We start from the raw sequence: 16051 nt of genomic DNA on the forward strand, positions 1-16051 counted from the left end.
TACTCGATTTTAACGCAAAAAAAACAATGTTTCTTTCCACTACCTTCGGTCTTTGTGTTAATCCTCCTTCTCGTAACAGGATTCCGCGTTAATTTTATCGCTGGTATTAGTATGTCGTCCATTTAGCACTATAGAGGGCACTTTATCCTTATAAATCTATGCTATGAGGGTTTGTAGAATGACGCCCCATGCTGTTGTGTGACTTCTCTTAGAGCTACGCAAACTTCGCCCGCTGATATTGTTCGTCCAATGGGAAACCGGTGCATGTTCGCTGACATACGCACGCAGAGCAGTCGCTGGTTCATCTTTGTTCGTATTTTCTGTGACTTACATAATCGTACCCATTTCGCAGGCGGACAAACCTTACTCGTTCACGCTACTACAGCTTCTGATGCCGGTGTCTACACATGTGACGCAACAAACGCAGAAGGCAGCGATGAGATTCACTATGTTCTCTCAGTCATAGGTAAGTACTGAAATGGACATTTTCTTTAGTGGCCTCGCAAGAGGCAATACACCATAGGCATGAAATAGGGCCAAAGCCACTGCCCCGAACAGAAAATCCTTGGAGCGACTTTCGTAGATTAGGCTGTGCGTAGCAGTGGAATGCTTATGCGCCCTGCATGGGCCAACGCTGGGGCCTCAGTTTCTGACCTACATTGCCTACCAGCCTTAGCGACGTTGGCCCAAGGATCCGCAAAACTACACCAAAGATCCTACAGAACCTTTAATTTTTTATTAATCAAGGATCGATCACGGTTTACTTCCAACACTGACGTTTTTAAGCCCGACTACCAACGCAGACGTCAGCACTGCGCTTACCCCGGGTCCTGAACATTGACGAATGTTAAGTCGCATTCCTGAGTAGTTAAATGGCACTCATGACTATGCGATTTAGTTAAATAACAACGTCAGCTAAAATAAATGGTCCTGCAGACGACCAATGCCCGAATCAGGGCGATATTTTTTATTATCACTTTATTTCGCATTCCAGATAAAATGCTCACAAGTGCCCTTATGAAAGCTCACTCTGTCATTCCTTCCACTCTCGATATTGTCATGTGGTGGTGTCAACGCAACAAAAAATGGACGAGCTGATTGGCGTAATATTCAAACCCTTTATTGGGGCTAACTTGCGCCGACAAACAACTAACAGCTCGGTGGTGGCGGTTGCTGTAAGCGTGCTCGGCTGTCGACGAATAGAATGCCTGCCGCTCTGGGCCGATCTCATTTTAAAATTGAACCTTGCAGATAAGGCTCCAAAAAGAACTACAACTATCGTCAACAAGCTAGAAGCTGCTGCATGTGGCTGCGATCATTAGAGATAAACCTGGTTGCGTCTCGCGTCATATACAAAGTGATAACACCGTGCACCGGCTGCTTTTAATACGAACAAATAGTATAAAATTTCTCTTTATTACTCCGACCGGAAAGAAGCATCGGCCAGACGCTTGAACGAAACGAAATGTGCGAAAAATAAAGACGAACAATGTAAAATAAAACAGTGCGAACGCAGTGTCCATTAGCGCGCATAACATGGTAACCTGGATGTGCGTGGCGCCGCTAGGAATGCCCTGCAATTCGACGACAGATCGTGCGCGGGCAAAACTAGCGGCTTGCTCCGCCCGATAAAAGTAGGTGGTAACGCCGAGGTGGTCTTATTCAGTTATGATTGGTAGTATAGCGTCGAGTGTGCTGGTAGCCTTCCTCCCGTGGACAAGACGGAAAGGCGTCATCTAGGCGGTCTACTTGTGGGGGTTCTTACTAAGCCGTCGAGCCTCCTTTGAGGTCTAGGCCGTGAACTCCGAGCTCCCGGTATCGCACACCACGCGCGGCCGTTCTCACGGCGGCGCAGCAGAAATGCGAAATAAACACAGCACGGAACAGGACGCTTTGCCCGGGGCCAAACGTTTATTGGGTTCTCCCAAGTCGCTGGCTGCTTGAATCTTGATCTGTGACCCTTGCCGTCTGGCTTGGTCGTGCGGCTGACGGGGCAAGATGGCGACAACAAAGAGGGAAGAAGGGAGGTAATTACCTGACGTCCTCTCGCTGTCGCGGCTCGCTGAAGTCTCTCTCCGGCAACGACCGGTACCCGCCGATCTCGGCGCACTTGCCCGTTGTCACATTCGGCCAATCAGCGACCGTTCCGGCGGCGCCTGGCGGTGCGCGCTTGCGACCGGTTTTTGAGCAAGGAGGCGGCGCAGCGCTCTCGAGCAGACCATCTGGCTACTCGCCCGTGGGGAAGGAGGAAAGCTTCCGCTTTCCTGCTTCTCCACGGCGCGCCCCGCCGGCCCGGGAAGGGTACGGCACTTCGAAACTCCCACACTCCTCCTCCCTAAAGACCGAACGTCCCCTGAGTTCAGCGGGCGGTAGACTGCAATGATCTCATTAAAGCCTTTACCTTTATTGGCCGCTTCCAAGTTACAAGTCCCCCAGCAGATCGAAATCCATAACAAGGTCTCCGATGTCGCCGTCTGCTGGGGTTGGCGTCGCAGCAGGAGGCGCGGTCCCTGGCCCGGGTGGTGCGACCAGGGCTCGGGACTCCGGGGCGACCTCCCTCCGAAGCACCCTGGCCGCGAACACAGGGTCCCGCGCCATCCGAACCCGCACCACCTCGGCGTCCAGGCTGCTCCCCTCCAGCCGCTGCCGGTGGTAGCTGGAGGCGACGTGCGTGCGCCGGCTGACGACCAAGCCGCCGCACTCCGGGCAGTACGCGGCCGTCGGCTCCGGTGGCATCACGGCTTCCGGGTGCGCTGCCAGGTGGTCCGTGATGGTGTTGCCCCGGAAAATGGAGGGGACCCGCTCCCGCGCCAGGCCCGCCTCCACCTGCAGTTGTCGGTCCCACGACGCCACGCTCACGTATGAGCGCGGTGGCGCATCGCCGGCCTGATACGCCCAGGTGGCGACGGACCGACACCGGGGTCCGGCTGTCCCGGCCGAAGCGGGTCCTCGGCGCCCGGCTGCCCGATCTGTCAGTAAAGCAGCTGAATGGGCTAGTTGTCCCATGGGCGCTTGTCCCCTTCTTTCTGTCTGTGTTTGCTTGTGCGCTGTTTTTCACTAAGATGCCCGATCTTGGTGGCGGGGTGCGGGCGCGGCCCCCGAAAGCTGGTGATAGGGATCAGGTGCTTGCGTGCCGCCGGCGTGGTACTCCGCTGCACCGCGGCCTCCGTGCTGCCGCGGTCGCGGCCCTACTTGTGGCCGCTGCGCCGATTGACGTCTCGTCGCACCGCGTCCGACGCGGCCTCCGTGCTGCCGCGGTCGTCCTGCGTGGGGCCGCGGCACCGGCTGGTCCCGAGTTCTTCGTGCCGATGGCCGGCGAGCCCGTTGCCGCTGGTGGTCAGCTGGACGCTCGTGCCCGGAAGCTCGCCCCACCGACACTTGATAGGCTGCCTCCATGGCGGTGCGTTCGAAGTGAGCGCCGCGGTCACTGGGGGCTGACGACCGTCCTCCCGCAGTGTCCTCTGGGAAACACATTTGAGCTCCCCACTGGCTCTTTCCTTCGGGCGACAACAAAGAGTGAAGAAGGGAGGTAATTACCTGACGTCCTCTCGCTGTCGCGGCTCGCTGAAGTCTCTCCAGCAACGACCGGTACCCGCCGATCTCGGCGCACTTGCCCGTTGTCACATTCGGCCAATCAGCGACCGTTCCGGCGGCGCCTGGCGGTGCGCGCTTGCGACCGGTTTTTGAGCAAGGAGGCGGCGCAACGCTCTCGAGCAGACCATCTGGCTACTCGCCCGTGGGGAAGGAGGAAAGCTTCCGCTTTCCTGCTTCTCCACGGCGCGCCCTGCCGGCCCGGGAAGGGTACGGCACTCCGAAACTCCCACATACTGTAGCGCAGTGTTGTAGGCGACGACGATATATGGGAGGACGGCATCCCAAGTCGGTGTTGCACATCGACATACATGACAATGATGCCTGCGATGGTCTTGTTCAAGCGCTCCGTGAGCGGTTTGTGTACGGATGGTACGTAGTTGTCCTACGGCGGCACTTCTTACTGCACTGCAGGACAGCTTCCTGACGGACGGACGGACAGCCAAAGAAAAGAACTCGCTTAAAATCAGTTGCTGGACAAGTTGGTATCTCATGCTTTCAATCACACAGCGTAGAGACGAACACGGACAAGAGGGCAGACACCACAAACCGCCAACTTCAACAAAGTTTATTGCTGTGCGCAGCGAATACATATAGAGTACAGCGGGCATGCGGGGGCCTTGTGATGTCTCCCCTCTTGTCTGTGTTCGTCTTTTAGCCGTGAATGAAAGCAAAGAAAAGAAGAAAGAGAAGAAGGACGAACGCAGCGCTGAGTGGCAACTTTTTATTCAGAGACGCGCACACACTTTATATACACTCAGACCAGGGCAGGCGCACACCGTGAAAGGAAAAAAAAACGAAGAAAAGAGAAAAAGGGAAAAAAATAATAGCATCACATCTTTATTGCAAAAGCTTTGAAAGGAACGCCTTTTCTGCATGAGCATAAATAGCGCACACAATTGAGGGAATACAACACGAGTGCTAAACTTCCACTGAATGAACTTTATTTGGCGCTGACAGCCTTATAAAGATCACGTTAGGTACAGGCATAACCTACTAACAATGATTATCTTTTCAAAGTCATGATGTGTCAAGGGAAGAGATCAACAAAGAACAGTAAAAGCCACCAATCAGTGAGCAAGTTTCACACTGTCGCCCACTCGTTGAATCTAAGAAAGCTATGTCTTTCCTTGATAATAACCCCGAATGATCACTGATACACTTTTCCTATCCCTCTTTTTCCATTGCTATAGTTTCTATTAATTCGCTTGTTTTCTGATAGCTATTTTTTCCTAATACTGAACACTCTTCGAAGTTAGGCGTGTTCTTGTGACCATGGCAGTGACGAGCCAAATTACCTGGCCACTGATCTCTAGCATTTCTGTGGCGCTCGATTGTTAGTAGGTTATACCTGTACCTTACGTGATCTTTATAAGGCTGTCAGCGCCAAATAAAGTTCATTCAGTGGAAGTTTAGCGCTCGTGTTGTGTCCCCTCAATTGTGTGCGCTATGGATGCTCATGTTGACTACACACTAGCCCGAACCCTCACCCTTCTAAGCTTTTCCTGCATTATACAAGATACAAAATGAAACCTAAAATTTTTTCAGCAGGTGTGTTAAAGACAGAAAGGCGACAAAAACAGACACAAAATTAACTATCATGGTAGCGGTACCATGCATTGAGCAGTCTCCACGAGCTGGCGTGCAATCGTTTCGAAGGATTCCGTGATATAATTGTTATAACGCGCGCATGGCAACACGAAGTTAAATTATGCCAGCCTCATATACAAAAATTGAGGTACGCTCCACGCTTGATATGCGGGCATGAAAATGCTCGATGTCTCGTTGGTGGTAAGTAATCAGCTTCACACTGAGCGCTGGCCTGCGGAATCACTTTTAGTGACTGCCTCGCATGGACCGCGAGGAAGTGACAACCACCTAGCACACCAGCCGTAACGCAAATGCTTTTTTCCGAATATGGTCCCTGAAAACCGCGCTACTTCGAGCGAAGTTCAACAGTAGCACCAAGACGGCATGTAGTACACGGACTTAGGGTAAGCGTTGTCCGCTCGCACGGCTGTGCTCTGCACAATCTGTATGCAGTAGCGGTATGTAGGAGCGTAAGTCGTCCTTCTTTTCCGTTACTATTTCGCCCTTGGGTCCTCCTGTTACTATAATGGCCGCAAAACTTAACTTACGAGCAATGGGGTCTCGCTATACACGCAGACGCAACTGCACAGCAACTGAAAGCACGAAGTGACAGTTTCGGTGGCGGAACAGCTTGTTCATGCGGCCATGTAGTGCACTTACCCTCGCAGGTTTTCCAGGATCGAAGCCGTTCTTTCTAAGCTGGCTATCTAGCGCCGGCGAACATGTTTGTTGCGTTCGCCTGTTCGGAAAGGGTGCATCGCGAACGGGCGCGCAGCAGGGGCAGTACGTCCTTGTGCAATTGGGTTCGGTGAAGCTCTCAAACGATCACAATCCGCACCTTCAACTCTCTGTCGCAATGCTTGCAATCCACAACACAGCATGTATTTCATCTGCCTTTCCCCATAATCGCAGAAAGAACACTTCGCCAGCCACCCGCGATATTTCCAATACTGCGTCGAGGTGTGCACGGCAGCGACTTAAGAGTTCATGGTTAAAGAATGCAGAGCGTAAACACAAGGGAAAACGAAGAGGTGGATAGGACTGGAGCTCACTACCAACACATTTATTCAGAGAAATTAGCAGCTTTTATAATGCCATCCAAGACCCATGTGACCAAATAAAAGAGCAGTCGTGGGAAAACTATCTAACACAGATACACATCGTTGCACACAGTATCAAAGTAACAGCACATCAAGGTGACGGAACGCCAGCCCCGCACCCCACAAAAAAATTAGAGGACCAGGTCGAGCCATAAGATATCAGCATACAAAAGGATGAGTTTGCGACTTTTGCCGCCCACGCAGCACGAGACAAATCACAGAAACAAGGAACAAAAAACCAAAACATAGACGAGAACAACAACATAGTCCCCGCAAAACTGTGTCATAAGTCGAAGCAAAGCAGAGTCAGGGGGCGAAACGCATAACAAAACAAAACGCTACGCTAGAGCTGAGTGAACCGCGCAAAGCCGAGTCAACCGCTCAAAGCCATACAAAGTAATTAAAAAAATAAAAAGTTCTAATGGACAAGACATAGCAATTGTCATGCAAAATAGAGATGTAAATACAGTGGACCTAGAAAACGGGACCTCTTGTCTGGAAGTAAGATTGAAGGAGCGCTGACGCACTTGTCTCCTGCTTTGGCAGGAGACAATGGCGCCGTGTTCCTAGCGCGTCTGTGGCGCCATCTGGTGTCAAAGGGAAGAACTGCGCTCTGTAAACGGTCTATAGAGACGCGGCGCAGACTTCTTCTTGTGGCTACGTGGGGGGGAATGTGCTCGATTTCTGCCACCCATATCGCGGGGGCACAGCTTGGAGCGGGGGATGGGGAAAGGGAATGTGGGGAGGGGGAACGGCGCAGTGAGCACACTACCCAATGTTCTAGTTCACTGTATTTCTGGCGATGGTACCCCGCCGGCTCGAGAGTGAAGGGGAGAGGGCATCATTTAGCACGGTCAAGGCTACGCCCTCTCCGTCGACATTGAGTAAAAATTACTCAGACGTTCTAGAGAAAACGTCGGCGCGGGCAGCCTTGTTTAGTTTAGCGCCGCACCGGCGAGCAAAGTGGAAAGGGCAGCAGCACACGCAAGGTGGCGCGCTCTGTGGGGTTCCTTATCAGCTGTTTTAGTTTTATTTAGGGTGCGCGCGGACGCGACTGCTTCCTCGCTGCGCCAATTTTTTCGAATATGCACCGAATTTCGCGACATTGTCCCTTCTTTTAAGCATATTTTACTACAATATTCACAAAACACAAAATTCGCGCACACATGCTTGCGCTTACAAAGTGTCAAAACACACACAGGAAACAGCGCAGGGCCAAGACAGCACAGAGGAAAAACGGCGCCGGGACAAAACGGCACAGGCACAAACAGTCTAACATAAGTTAATTTTTCTATTTTATGTTCATTTCGCATTTTAGGCTGCCGTAAGCTACAATAATCAAACATTCCTTAGGCTATCTGCAACGGCTATGTGTTTCGTTACCAAAACAGCGATAAGATCATCCAAGAAAAGTAAGTTCGGTTCGATATCCGCATTCTATTGCACGAAACTAAAATTAGAGGTGTATTGTGCTGTACACACTTTTGTTCGTCGTTTTTTCTTTGTTCCAAGAATTAGGCGCCGTTTTGATGCTTCAGAATTTCAGAAGTTTTGCGTCAAATCTGTACGGAGCATAAAAATGATAACACTTCGATCTGAATTCCGAACGTAGTTAGCAACGAAGTCAGCATGGACTAGCAGCTGCATTTGACCGCAGAGAATTTGAAATGCCCAGGCCATTTTATCTCTCAGTTGCCCAGGCTTTTCTTACATAAAACAGAAAAACGAGCAGCGAAACGAGCACTCGCTAACTCCAAAGGTCACTGCCGCACGCGTTGTGGTTTACCGTGAGCGGTTATAGCTAGTATAGTTCACCCCTGCAGCAGCGCTGCAACGTACTGCGTTATGGTGATTTGTTGTCGTGCTGTTTTTCCCCGCACTCTTCTTTCATGGTGCTTTTTTGTTGCTGAGCCATTATGTCCGGCGTGCAGTTTTGACGTGTGCTGTTTTTTCCCTGTGCTGTTTTGTCGCTGTGCTGTTTTCTGTACGCTGTTTCGACACGTCCTGTTTAGACGTGTGTTGTTCTTTGGTGTCCCCGCTAGCGCCTATATTTCCAGATTCGGCCTACGCAGTTACCTCGGAACAGGACTGCTTCCCTCAAGTTTTTGGTCGCACTTTTGATACTCTTTCACACGCGATTCTGGCCTCTCCTCCTGTCTTGAGCTCTGCTCTTCTTCCGCCTTCTACTGAGGCTTTTCTTCCGAACGCAGTTCTGGCTCCGCTTTAACTCGTACTGCTTTCGGGTTTTTCACCCAGACTTCGAGCCCTTATTCCTTTCCTGTGGCTAGCCTGTATGTGGCGAACAAGTTTAACGCCAGGTCACTCATGACGGCTTCGCTTTTCATGCCTTCTTTTTTTCTCGGCGTGCGCTCTTCTGTTTGCGCTTGCTCTTCCAGACTGAGTACTTACTGAAAGCTGGGCTCGTTCATAATAACTTCTTTATCACTTTGCTGCGATGTTCGTGCAGCTCGCTTACAGCCGCCTCAGCAGTTATCAGCTTGGTTCTGTTTCTTGCCATTCTCTTCCTGCACTTTCTCGACGCCCTTTGCTGTCCGGCTTCTCCGGCTTCGGTGGCGTCCGACTCGCTTCTCTTTCATTTCACTTTCTTCCAAACGTTTCTACAGGACACTCCCGGTTCATTTCCAGTTCTATCATCCGAGATGTGTATCCACGATGAAGCCGGTAGTTCAATCCCTTTCTGTTTATTACGGTCTGAACTTCCTTACCGGTGAGATTTTTCCTTCTTTCGCTTCCTGACTTTGCCTCGTGCAGTGTTGGTTGGTTGGTTGGTTTATGGGGTTTAACGTCCCAAAGCGACTCATGCTATTAGAGACGGCGCAGTGAAGGGCTCCGGAAATTTCGACCACCTGGGGTTCTTTAACGTGCACTGACATCGCATAGTACACGGGCCTCTAGAATTTCGCCTCCATCGAAATTCAACCGCCGCGGCCGGGATCGAACCCGCGTCCTTCGGGCCAGCTGCCGAGCGCCATAACCTCTCAGCCACCGTGGCGGCTGCCTCGTGCAGTGTGCTGAGGGCACGGCTCACTAGAGCTTGGAGGCTTGAGTAGAAATTGCTCAGACGTTCTCCAAAAGTCTCGGCTCGCGCGGCCATGTTCCCTTTGGCGCCGCGCCGGCGAACAGAGTGAAACGGGCGGCAGCACAAGCAACTTTACGCGCTCTCCGGGGTTCCTTCTACTGTTTTATTTATATTTACCGTGCGTGTGGGCGCGATTGCTTCCGCGCTGCGACATTTTTTTTCCGAATATGCGCCAAATTTTGTGACCGCAGGAGAACTGCTCCAGTACTGCAGAGGTCACGAGATAGGTACGTGCGTTGACCGTCACTCGTGCGCTGCGCCGCTGTGGCGAAATAAATAGTTGGCCTGAAGCAGTGTGGATTTGCAGGCCGTCTCAAACCGTCGCGAATTTCTTCGCGTGGAAGGTGAAGAGTCAGCTGAAGGCAGAATATTCTGCTCTCGTGTTGACTAAGGCGGTAACCTTGCGGCCATGTAATGTGACTTGAAGATCGGCGATTCTTACCCTTAAATTGCACATCTGCCCTGGAGTTGGGTCAAGGATTCATTGGGTATTGAAATCCGGGCTCGGGCGAGTTTTTGAGTCTTTTTGGCTGGCGTCGTCAACCCAGGCTTGCGTTGCGTCGCTGCTGGGCTTATCTTCTTGTGCGATGTCGTCGTAGCTGATATAGTGTCTTTATACTTCGCGTCGGAGGAGTATGTTAAGCGTTCTACTATAAAGCCGCCCTACCTCTGGAGGTTGCAGTCTTCAGTTTGCCCTGCGCAGGCTGGGGACCTTCCTTGCCCAGTGGCGGCGTAACTGCTACGTGGCGATGCAAACAGCGCAAAATACGGTGACGAGGACCTCTAGAAACGTCCTTGCGTGCAGTCGGCGCTTGTACCAGGCTTGACCGCTGGCCGGAGTGTGGTATTGTGTGGTGCGTCGGAGAAGAGATCCCAGAGGCCCATTCTTGAGCAATTGCCGAAGGATGTGGCCGGGCTTACCGATGTGGAAGCAGAGCGGGTGGCGCTGGTCGAGGGTCCTCCGGAGGCCTGTTTTTCTTGGCTGAACTTTGCAATATAGTGGGTGGGCTGGCGACTGGGGACTTTAGAGCGGTGCATAGGGCTCCTAGCGCGGAGTGGAACGAGGCCTTGGTCTCCGCACCGTGGTGGCGTAAGTCATGCCCTGGAGTTCTGTGGCCGTAGGAGTGCCTGTTTCACGTACCACAGTCATGATAGTCGGTGTTTGAGGTTATGGGGAAGATGGCAGTTCGTCGCAGTCGACTTCACGGATATCTTCTAGCAAGTTGTGGCTGGTGGGGGTCGTCGTTCTGGTGAACTGTACGAAGTTGAGCCGGGCATTTGCACTGGTCAGACCGGACGTCGAGGGTGTTCTGGTTCGTGGAGGCTTCTTGGGCAAATTCCGCGATGGTATTGGGCGCCTGGCGTGCGCTGCACCCAAAAAGTTGTTTCTTCATGCCAGACATAAAAAAATTCACTTTGTTTTGCTCCATCATGTCGGGGTCAGAGTGGCAAAAGAGGTACTTCATTTTTTCAACGTAACCTAGGACGGATCAGTTTGCGATCTGGGTCTTGGACTCGAGGAGTCGTTCGGCTGTTTCTTTGCGCACGGCGCTCGTGAACGCTTCCAGTAGCTTCTTCTTGAATGGCTGACATGTCGGTTGGGGAGACTCGTAGTTTCCAAACTATGTGTGTACTGAGCCCTCCAATAAGGAGAGCTGTCTTATTTAACGATGCCTTGTGCTCAAATCGGTCCAACCATTCCTCGGGGTCCTCGCCTGGACAGCCATTGAAAGTTGGCGCCGCCCGCGGCTGCTGATGTAGATCGAGGTTGTCTTTTCTGGCGGGCTCATGGAATAAGTTGAAAATTCTTTTCGCTTTAGGCTGCGCTCTGGCACGTTCCCAAATTCAGGTAGCTGCCCTTGCATACGGCGGTTGGCTCGATGAAGTGGTCACAAGTCCTGCGGTGAGAAACGAAATGGGCTGGCGTCGCGGCTTGCAGATGACGTCAGCTGCATTGACTGCCTCCCAGCATATCCAGCAGTTGTCACATGGTAGTGGCCTTACTTTCCGACCGATATTCGCATGTAGGGGTATATTGCTGGGAGTGCAAGGAAGAAAAAGAAAAGAAACAAGGGTGCCGTCTTTTGTTTTCATTGAATGGTATACGTTTCCACCATAAGGTTTGCCTAACATGAGAGATCACGCAGGTTTACTTAATAATGAAACAAAGCAATAAGTGCTTCAGCAGCTTTATGTTTGGCTTGCAGACTGGAGTTTCGTGTCTGAACAACTTGTGAATTGTTTTTGATCTGTTCCAAGCATGCATGCTTTTATGAAACGCAAGGAGATCTGCGTAATAGTATTAAGAAAAAGGGATAAAACAACATGGGTTAACTCACAGAATCTGCAGCTCCACTTCAGGGACACGTGCAGCTTGGCTTCGACTGCGCTGCCCGACTTTTGCTTCATTCCATCTCTCATCAAAGCTCAGTTGTTGGTAAAAGTGGTACACGTCTGATATCAATGGGTGACTGAAGAGCTGCCTATCTATGTTGTCCGTTAGCGTCATTGAATCATGTGCTAGCCATTTCAGCTTGTTCATATTAACTTTTAATGGCCGTCTAGAGCAGACAGACAGACAGATTTATTAAGACGAAAGCCTTACATGGCTCATCAATCAAAATTCGGCGTTGAATGACCGTCTACGGGAAGCGGACCAAGAACCCACGTCACCTCATGACGTCAACGGCAGTGCCTACATCGTCGAGAAAGACAGAATAGTTTTTTACGAAGCGGGTATTGAAACCAGGCCGCGACAATTCGGTGTTCCCGTATTCGGAAGTGACGACATCATACAAAGTAGAGGTAACAGAACCGGAAGTGGATCTGGAAGTGATGTCATCAGACCGGAAGTGAAGTGGTCGCTCGGTTCAAGGGACGCTTTATATGTACGCGTACGCCATGTAGTCTTTCCTTAAGGCCTTCACCCTAAGGGCCTTGACCTAAGGGCCTTCACCGGAAAAGCCTTTCAAACATTATGATTTATGGTTTGTGGGGGTTTAACGTCCCAAAGCGACTCAGGCTACGAGGGACACCGTAGTGAAGGGCTCCGGAAATTTCGACCACCTGGGGCTCTTTAACGTGCACTGACATCGTACAATACACGGGCCTCTAAAATGTCGCCTCCATCGAAATTGGGCCGCCGCGGCCAGGATCAAGCCCGCGTATTTCGGGTCAGCAGCCGAACGCCATAAGCACTCAGCCCCCGCGGGGGCTCTTTCAAACATTAGTACTACTTACTAACTGGTACTAGCTATTAAATATTGTTATGCACGTAGTCTTAAGAACCCTTTAATTTTGATGGTCTCAGGCGGCAGTTATGTGGCTTCATTTATCATCAGTCAAGAAAGCTTCCTCAATATTCGAATGTAACAGGTTGCAGTGGGTGAGAAGAGACAGGTTGTCGGATTTGCGTGTTGCTGCATGACTGTGGACATCACCTGCTCGTTTCTTTCTCTGTCCTAGTTCTAGCATTCTGCCGCAACCAACCGGAAGTATGAACCAATTGGCTCAGTTAACCATCTTCTTAACACGTGTACTTTCATCACCAAATGAAACGCACCACAGATATCTTAATTCTGGGAGAGGAAATACAAACGAGGTTTATCAACTCTTCTTAGTGAGAGCCTTCGCAGCCTCTGGCAGCAGAAAATCAGAGAATGCTATGGGCTATGAAGGAGAGAACAAAAGAAAAAATCAGCAGAGGCACTTAAGACTGCTTAATTACGTGTAGGAATGCGAAACCGTTAATGGTTCACTGTTCATTGCACGAGCGTGCACACAACCGGCCGCAATGACATCCAGGGACGAAATGGCGCGCCGCAGGCTGCAGTGCGTTCCATTGTCTGCGCCGCTTCCGGTGTCGCGATGTATTACACCTTCCACGCACATACACATGTTTATGACGGTTGCATCGAGGCTTTGATGCGAGAATCTGGGAAGGCATATAATTAAAGGCGTATATGTCATCAATTCGAATACCTGTGGCAAGCTATATACCCTCCAACGTGGCTAGCACATGTAAGCTATATGCAATGAGAAATCATATAACACAACTGTAACGGTGTACGGCACACGGGTGCGTCACAATTATGGCACGACTGTCGGATAACTGGCGCAACGTGGAGGTCGGACCGTGCTCGGCTTCCTGTGTACGTCATACGGCTGCTTGATAGGTCACCTTTTTCACTTTCCGTTGCTGGGATTTTCTGTACCATCTGTGAGTGAACACACGCCGCTGGGTTTTCTGGTAATGAGACTGGTAATGCTTTCGCATTAAAATTAGTAGAACTCTGCTTTTAAGGGTATGACGAGGTGGTGTTAGTGGCTTCATTCAGCTGATTTTCATCACACGCAGTCACTGTTCTTTGTTCGCATTCGCACATTTATCAGAATTATAAAAACAGTTTCCACATTCTTGTCTTCAAACTCTTCCACGGGGCAGTTAGCGCTCATTGTGTTGCCCTAAATAGTACCTCACTAATAAGCACGTCTGGTTTGTTTGGTTTGGTTTATGGGGGTTTTACGTCCCAAAGCGACTCAGGCTATGAGAGACGCCGTAGTGAAGGGCTCCGAAAATTTCGACAACCTTGGGTTCTTTAACGTGCACTGACATCGCACAGTGCACGGGCCTCTAGAATTTCGCCTCCATCGAAATTCGACCGCCGCGGCCAGGATCGAACCCGCATCTTTCGGGCCAGCAGCCGAGCGCCGTAACCACTAAGCCACGGCGGCAGCAATAAGCATGTCTCTAGTTCACTCCACTAATCACTACATTACTAGGCTTTCAATTAAGCCAATACCACGGACGCATTACCTACCCCATCCCGTACCTCTATGAAGTGCACGCGGTTATGTGCCCTAGTCGGTAACGTGCCTGGCTGCCAATCCACGGGTCGTGGGCGCGAATACCGACTGTAGTTTCTAGCGTTTAGTCTTTAGGAGAAATCAAATACTTTATAAAATTAAGTTTTTTGAGACATGCGTTTACATTTATTCACATTACAAGTACTTTTTAAATTCTTTTGACTGCAGACTCACGCGTGACGTCACGCGCGATATGGGGTTCTCAACACAGCAAAACCGCCTGGACGACGCGGGGTTTTCCGTTGAGCGGGAGGCTTTCCAAAGAGAAACATTGTTTTGCGCTTGATAGAGATGTTATTTGTGAAGACAGCAATGATGCGAAGCCCGGCTTTTTAAAGTTCATATACGATGCTTCAGAGCATGCGGTTCAATTGTTGGGCATTGATTTTTCTCAACTGGCCAAATGTGAACAACACATTTTTGTGATGAAAGGAGGGTATGCATATTAAAAAAAAAGTTGCTGTCTTCACTTTTGAAGTGTTGCTGGCAGCGCCGACGATTGTGCCACCCTTGTAATTAACATATGATTAGATGGGGCTGATCCATCATCACAATCATAGCTTTCTCATGACTTTACATAGCAGTCACGAGCATCTTTGTATACATCAGGAATGAAACATATTCTTGCTCAGCTGGTGGATTCACAACATAGTATGTACTGCAGATACGTCTGATCGTGGACTCATGCGGCAATGTGCGACCTCCAGTCACCCAAGTACCTAAAGGCGTCAGGAGAGATGACAAATAAGAGGCTCGAAAATACCAATAACGCCGAATAGTAAGAAGGTGACTTGCTCAAAAGAAGGAAGACTTCCTTTAAGAAAGTCAAAACATGCTACCACTCCTCGGCCTGCATTTCTGGATTTGTTGCGTCTTCGAGAGGTGACAGCACTAGCTTCAATATGCCACTTCCTTTGTGTTCGGTCTTTTTGAAGGTAGGATTGTCATCAAAAGCTCTGAACAGCATCTAGCAGATGTGCCAAGTAATGAAGGTCATTTAAAGTTCTTTTATTGACGTCTATGACATCAATTTACGAGATTTGGATGCCTCGAAAAGACAGGTTTAAAGAAAGGTGTTCTAGCCGATAGCCATCGATCGCCAGATAGTGGAAGAGTATGCATTCATGCAGGTTAACAACTGTCCATAGTTTATAAATAGTTACATGAGATAGTTTAACGCCGGATGAAAACTATCAACCATGTTATTTTCTTCTCCCTCTTGGCTGTCTCAGTTGTGGGGACCTGCCCTGCAGCCCCCTGAGTTTGCTTTCCCGCGAGGCACCGTGCAGCAGCAGTCTCACCCCGAGGATGAACGCGTTCCCTTGTCAGTTACATTAACTGGCAAGAGAGGGCGCCAGCGTCGCTGCGCGGGAGACTGCTGAAGCCCGCCCGCGGGAAATGGGGTCTCTTCGGCTGGGATAATCAGCCTGAGCGGACGCGTCGCTCGGGGTTCCGCTCTTCGCCGGCGGGGCGAGGAAGCGACGGGGGGACAGGCTCCCGTACTCGTCCCGTCCGGCCTTCGGAGTTTATATCCCTTGCCCTAGCGCGGGCGAACATTCGCTCGGAACCTTGCTGCTGAGTCGGACGTCCTGGATTCATTAGCGTCCCTTGTTGCTAGCTTGCGTTATTGTTGCTGTAGCAATAAATGCCGGTTTGTGTCAGCCAATGTGTCGTTCCTTTGTTCCCCCAGAGCAAGGCCCGCCGTGGTCGGCGAGCGCTCGGTAGCGTACGCGATCACGGGGTGGGGTCCGGGCGGCTTTGAACCGTGTCAGCCGCGATTGAGTGGGGAGAACGTACTTATCTC

At 50.7% G+C, this 16051-nt stretch overlaps 1 protein-coding gene across 1 annotated transcript in view; it reads left to right on the forward strand.

Moving 5' to 3' along the window:
• The window catches only part of LOC144129205 (hemicentin-1-like), a 414526-nt gene that overhangs the window by 124709 nt on the left and 273766 nt on the right, over positions 1 to 16051 (forward strand). Inside the window, exon 10 of the mRNA XM_077663195.1 lies at positions 353 to 466. Within this exon, the coding sequence (XP_077519321.1) occupies positions 353 to 466 (114 nt within the window). The remainder of the gene's footprint in view (positions 1 to 352; positions 467 to 16051) is intronic.

This window comes from Amblyomma americanum, chromosome 1 (genome assembly GCF_052857255.1).
Source record: "Amblyomma americanum isolate KBUSLIRL-KWMA chromosome 1, ASM5285725v1, whole genome shotgun sequence".
NCBI classification, from domain to species: domain Eukaryota; kingdom Metazoa; phylum Arthropoda; class Arachnida; order Ixodida; family Ixodidae; genus Amblyomma; species Amblyomma americanum.